We start from the raw sequence: 6,326 nt of genomic DNA on the forward strand, positions 1-6,326 counted from the left end.
AATTCCCCAGCCTGCTTAAAGTTGAAGCCTGCAAGTCTTAAAGCGGCCACGGTTGGAGACCCTGCTTTCAGAGGCAGCTTTGCTTCGGGACTCTCCGGAGAGGAGAGTGTCATCATCGCGAAGGGGAGGAGATGGGAGGGTTGCTTCCAAAGTGTCCGGGCAAATGCATGGCGGCTAAATCCGGACCGCCCTGGAGGTCACTAGCTAAGGTTGTCGGAAATGCCCCCGCGAGTGCACATCATAACCAATTTCGTTGTGTTTACTTTGTACAATGACAATAAAGATCACACTATCATTCACGGAGCAAACGTCTGAACAGCGGAGGGCTCCTGGCGAAGAATTCGGGCCGGTTCGCGCAAAGGCGAAATTGTCCCCAGAGGCTCGCCGTCCGCCGTTGCCAGGGAGGGCGGAGGACGCGCCCTTAGCGACGGGCCTGTTCCTACCGCTCCGCGAGGCCCGATGGCGGCCGCCTCCACCGCCAACCCCACCGTCTTCCTCCTTATGGTCAGCGGACAGGTCGAGAGCGCGCAGGTGGGTCAGCGGGCCGCCTTCGTCCAGCGGCTCCCCGAATGGCGAGGCGAGCCGCCGTTTTTCTTTTGTTTCCTCCCCCTCCGGAGGGCGACTTGGTATCTCCCGCCCGGGCGCTGCCTATGCGGTGGCGCATTCCAAGTCCAATGGGGGGGGATGTGAATGGACTCTCGAATCCTGCAAAAACCGGACACCCCACCCCGTTTCCGAGCCTCGGGTGTCCCCCTTTTTGCACTCAGGGACACCCATCGGAGGCGGGTCCAGATAGGCGCCCAACTGGTGCTGCTTTTGCAGTTTGCGAGGAGATGCAAGAGGGTTGGGAGGAGCGCGATGTTCCCCTGCTCTCTGAACCCTGAGAAGACCTTGCACCGTGGCTCCCCCCAACTGCCTTGGGGGAGGGGGCAATGTAAAGGTGCTGCAGCGGGCGCCCAGTTGGGGAAGGTGTCCATTCTGCACTCCGGCTGCAGAGAGGAACCCCCCCCCCCCCTCCGTTCCCCCTCGCGTCCAGCCCCCTCCATGAAGCGAACCGGTGGAGAGAGGGAGACCCTTCCGGGAAAGGGGGCGTTTTCTCTCATTTCAGCTGCTAGAAGAGGCGAGCCCTTCCCACGCGTGGCTTGGTAGGGGCGGTGGGAGGTTGGATCTCCGGCCAGATTGAAAGCCGTGACTTTCTCCCCTCTGCAGTTTCCAGAATTTGACGAGCTCTACTGCAAGTACTGCTTCGTGTACGGTCCCGACTGGGCTCCGACTACGGTGGGTCTGTGGGGAAGGGATCCCGCTTGCAAATAAGAAATGCCCAAGGGATTTTAAGGAAAACAGGGGGAGGGGTCCTGATGGTCACTCTTGGCGAAAATGAGGGTTCCAACTTCTGCGGCATGGAGCTGCCCACCTCCCTTTGCGTTCCAGGCAGGAAAGGAGAGAGGAGCCCCCCCTGGCCACGCCCGAGGGAAGGAGGGAAGGGAAGAGAAGGAAAAGAGGGTAGGAGGGGGAAGAGAGGAGTGGGGGAGAGGCAAGGGGAGAAGGAAAGGAGAGGAGGAAGAAAGTAAAGAAGGGAGGGTGAAAAGAAAAGAAAAAAATAAGGTGTGTGGGATGGTAAGCAAAGCAACCCAGAATGTATATTTTAACCTTTTATATGGAAAAATAAATATGTAAAAGTGATAAAGATAAATAATAACAACAATAAGTATGTGAATGTATACCTGTAACTGTATGTAAGAGAATAAAAATAAAAACCTTTTTTATATATAAAAAAAGAGACTTGGAAGGGACCTTGAAAGCCTTCAATCGCTCTGTTTGTGCCACTTCTGGGTTGCCCCCAAGATGGTTCCAGCTTTGTTCCCTTGGCTTTCCCGCAGGGCCTGGAAGAAGGCATCTCCCAGATCACGTCCAAGAGCCGAAACGCCCAGCAGAACCTGGTCTGGAACTTCCCCATCGACGTCACCTTCAAAAGCACCAACCCTTTTGGCTGTAGGTGGGGAGGACCTGGGGAGGGGAGGCCCCAGGGACTGTTCTGAGAAAGCGGGGGGGGGGGGAGGCCAAACGCACCTCCGATTGTGGTCCTTCCTGTTCTTGCAGGGCCGCAGATCGTCCTCAGTGTGTACGGGCCTGATCTCTTTGGGAATGACGTGGTTCGGGGATACGGAGCCGTCCATGTCCCTTTCACACCTGGCAGGTGAGATCATCACCAACCCTGGGGGCCTCTCTTACTTGTTCCAGCTCTCTGTGCAATTTCTGACATGTGAAAGCAGCCTCGTCCTCCTTTAGACCCTGATTTAGCCAAGAGAATCTGGTTCCTTAAACACCAGACTCAGGGAAGCAACCATAAATGTTTAGCCACCTTATTAGTGACTGGCAGAGGACAGAAGAGGGTTTGGCATGGGAAGGAGGACCAGAGGTTCATCATTTCCGTTGATCAAATCTCCCGCTACTTTTTGATTGCCCAAATTCTGCTTTCAGGCACCAGAGGATCCTCCCGATGTTTGTTCCAGAATCATCCTCCAGACTACAGAAGTTAACCAGGTGGCTGCGTCTTTTATCCAAAATGGGGGGTTTTCGGGGGTGGGGGAGTGGGATTGTTCTATTTTGAAAACGAGATACTTTTGCCTGCCGAAATAGCAATGGTTGGTTGGTGGTGGGCTTCTACAACGTTCCCTCCCCTTGTTCCATCCCTTGCACTTTTTTCAGGGGAAATCGCCAGTGAAACAGGATTAATGTATAGTCACTTTGGTGGTGGAGAAGGTGGCGATTTATTTACATATTCTGGGGAGAAGAAATTCCAGGACGGAGGCAGCTGGGAGCTGCATAGGCACTTGTTGGCATGAAGTCCTCGGGACTTTGGCTGAATAAGGCCCAGGTGGGGTGACTTGACTCTTTTTTGTCTCTTCCCAGCTGGCTGACAGGCAGATATCCCGAATTCACTGACCCCAAGGTGGTAGCCCAGGGCGAAGGCCGTGAAGGTAGGTGCTTGGGAGTGCTCTGGGTTTATCCCTGGAGTGTTCTGGAGGGCACAGATACCTTTGGATCCAGAGAGAAAAATGTGTGCCCAAATGTTGCCAAAGTTCAGAGCATGCTTATGGTTGAGGCTGTTCCTACTTCGGTCAGGGGATGCCAGCCACCGAGAAGTTTAGGATGGGCAGAAAGCAGGGGGTGTCGAGAAGAAGCCCGCTGGAGCTTAGCTGCGGAGTTCCCAGCCTGAACACGAATGCAAATGAGTTTGTGCTTCATGGGCGGCCCTGTTAGGCACACAACCCCAAACAAGAAGCATCTTGGCTCTGACCCATTTCACTAGTAATGGGGCTGCTTTGCAAACAAAAAAGCCACCCCGCTAAGCCTCCGTTTGCTCCTTTTCAGTGACCAGAGTTTGCTCGCAAGGCTTCGTCACCGTTTCCTTCAACGTGGTGACCAAGGACATGAAGAAGCTGGGCTACGACGTCAGCTCATCGACCTTTGCCAGCTCCTCCTCACTAACCTCGGTGCCAGACGCCATGCGTAGGTTCTAGGCTTGCAGTTTGGGGTTGAGGCTCTCCTGCAAGACGCAACTCGGAGTTGAACAAGGTTCTAGATAAAAATGTTTTTGTGCCAAGGAGAAACCAGACCAGACCAGACCAGACCAGACCAGACCAGATGTGCAGAAATCATAGGGCCTGAGGGGTTTGCAAAGTGGGGGTGTCTGGAGTTGGCTACCATAAGCCATTTGCAGGCGAGCAGTGTGACAGGGCTCTGCTTTTAGGGGCATTTGCAGGGTCAAAGCATCCATGATTTTTGCCACAAGTTAAGTAGTAGAATTTTTTTTTCATTGTGCACTTCTCTCTCTCTCTCTCTCTCTCTCTCTCACACACACACACACACACACACACGAGAGAGAAAAAGAGAGACCGGGGGGGGGGGGAGAGACAGAGATGATTAGTGTTACCAGGAGGGGCTGGCTGAGAAATGAAACTTTCCATTGACATTGTCCCATTTTAGCACCATGAGATTATTCTCATAAACTGCATTAATGGCCCGTGTGTCTGTGGGTGTAGGAGGAGGAAGGAGGAAGAAGAAATGAGTTTAAAGCTATGCAAATTATTTCTAATTTCAATATGTCAAGTAGGCTTTAAAACAAAAACTGGTTTATTTTATTTTTTCCAAGTTACAGGTTTTATAAGGACCACTTATCCCCGTAAAGGTCTTGGACCGTGGACTTGATTTTCAGTTTAAAATACAACTCTGTCTAGGAATTTGTACTGTTTTCCAAATGAATTATTTCATTCCTGACAAAAGAGATTTCTGAACCGTCTTTGATGCACAATTGGTTTTTGTCTGTTTGCTGTTTCGTAGCAGCAGGGAAACGTCAAATGGCGTGTCGTTTTTTTTAGAAAGCTGAAAAGGCGATTCGGTTGATAAAAGCTGATCTGGTGAGCCCCAAGGCTCCCGGCCACCCAACGGCCTTGTTAAAAGTCAGAATTTACTCAGCAGGGGGAGCCCCAGCCTTGGAAAACCCAAGTTACTCCAGCCTCACACACTGCCACTCCCTCCGCTGGTCTCCTCCAAATTGGCCTTCCCAGGAAGGGCTGGGAACGGCTGCTGTGCGTGACCCAAGGGTCCGGGGGGGGGGGGGGGGCATCCTTTGGTCCCCGGAAGGAACCCTTCACGGCATCCAACCTTGGAAGGCAGCCCTGGGGATGCCCAAGTAGCGCATCTCCCCTCCTTCCCTCTAGGGCAGAGCCAGGCTCCGTGGGGCAGAAGCCCTCCACACCACTGCTTTCCGGCTTGGCTGCCCCAACTAGGACTCTTTCGCTTAATTGTTAGCCAAGGGTGAGCTAACAGTGAAGAGAAGATGCTCCACGGGGAACTGGAGACGGGGAAGGTCCAAAGTAATTGCATCTCAACCTATTTTGGCAAAAAAACAAACCACCACCCAGGAACAACAAAAGTTTGAACAGGCTACCACTGCAACAACTGAGACAGACGGGGGCGTTAAATTTACTGCTGGGCTAATTCCAGAGAGGAATAGACAATATATGGGGGCCATCTTATGCTGTAAACAAAGAGGGCCACTCCGGAGGCAGAGAGGGGGGGGGGCACATAAACTCAACCAACGCTGGCCATTTTAAAGATGTTTTCGTTGACATCCCCGGCGGCCTCAATTCTTCTCTTACCAGATCATTTTTCAGGTCGGTGTAGAAACCGGATCCCTTGAGTTCTTTGTGGCCACTAACTGCAAAAGAATCTCCCCAAAAGGAAGTGTCGGGTGCCAAGAGCTTCCCTCGATTAACCTATTTTCCTCCCGTGCATGGAACTTCCTGTTCTCATCACGGTTATCGCGCCCATCTCTTCAGGAAATTCCTGCTCCTCTCCGGTTAAGAGGATCACGAACAGAGGGAGCGCTGAAGATTTCAACAGCAAAGTGCACAGAGATTATTTTACACTCCGCTAATCTCCAAGCAATTACGTTCTGCCTACCAAAAGAATTGGGACAATCGATGTTTTCCTGAAAACAAAACGGAAGTCTTGAGTTTTATGCTTTGTTGAGACATGTGGATGGTTTGCGATAGTGGCGAAGATCTGTAGCTCGGATCTTCAGAGGATGAAGATGGAACTTGTGGGTTGGTTTCCGAATGTTTCATTACCAGGTAACGTCTTCAGCAGAATTTAGGGGACATAAATTCTGCTTATAAGACCCATCACAAAACCCTCACCTGACATGACCCTCCCATCCACAAGACCTACTGGCCACACAAAGCCCTTCTAAGCAGAACACGGACACTTGACGTCCCATGCGTGCTGCTGAAGATGTTACCTAGCCTGGTACTGAAACATTCGGAAACCAACCCAAAAGCTCGGAGAATGAATCTCCACCTCCCACCTGGATGGATGGAGAGGATAGGACTAACCTCTGATTACTGCAGGACATCCAGTCAGTCACAATGGAAAAGAAGCTTGCAAAATGCCAGGGAAGAAGAGTCATAGCTTTGGCTGGATGGGGAGCTCTGGAATGCCAGAACACCTTCAGGCCTCAAAGGAGCCGTTCTCCTGGCATCCCTGGCATAGGGGCAAGAGCAGGAGGGTTTGAAGCAGCCCGTAATCCAGGGTGGGCCAAGGGGCTGACCGAGCCCCTACCTGAACCAGCAGAGAAGCCAAGGGAGCAAAGGGATTGCAGAGATCCTGTTCACAGGCCACCAGTTTCTCCCCTGGACATGAGATGAAATAGAGACAAAGCATAGCTGCTTTGTCAGGCCTGCAGCCCTCTTTCCTTTTGGGTCTTTGGCCTGCCACACTTTCTATTTCTCTGCTATGCATTTTCTATGGTGGGAAAATGG

The 6,326-nt window shown here is 52.0% G+C and overlaps 1 protein-coding gene across 1 annotated transcript; it reads left to right on the forward strand.

Annotated features, from left to right (window-relative positions):
* Nucleotides 1-361: 361 nt before the first annotated feature.
* B9D1 (B9 domain containing 1) lies at nucleotides 362-4,303 on the forward strand. Its single transcript, XM_081965761.1, has 7 exons — nucleotides 362-531; nucleotides 1,210-1,278; nucleotides 1,881-1,992; nucleotides 2,101-2,197; nucleotides 2,482-2,544; nucleotides 2,914-2,981; nucleotides 3,376-4,303. The coding sequence occupies exons 1-7, from the start codon at nucleotides 460-462 to the stop codon at nucleotides 3,522-3,524; spliced, it is 630 nt and encodes a 209-aa protein (XP_081821887.1). The 5' UTR covers nucleotides 362-459; the 3' UTR covers nucleotides 3,525-4,303.
* The last annotated feature ends 2,023 nt before the right edge of the window (nucleotides 4,304-6,326 follow it).

This window comes from Natrix helvetica (genome assembly GCF_964273705.1).
Source record: "Natrix helvetica genome assembly, chromosome: 13".
NCBI classification, from domain to species: Eukaryota; Metazoa; Chordata; class Lepidosauria; order Squamata; family Natricidae; genus Natrix; species Natrix helvetica.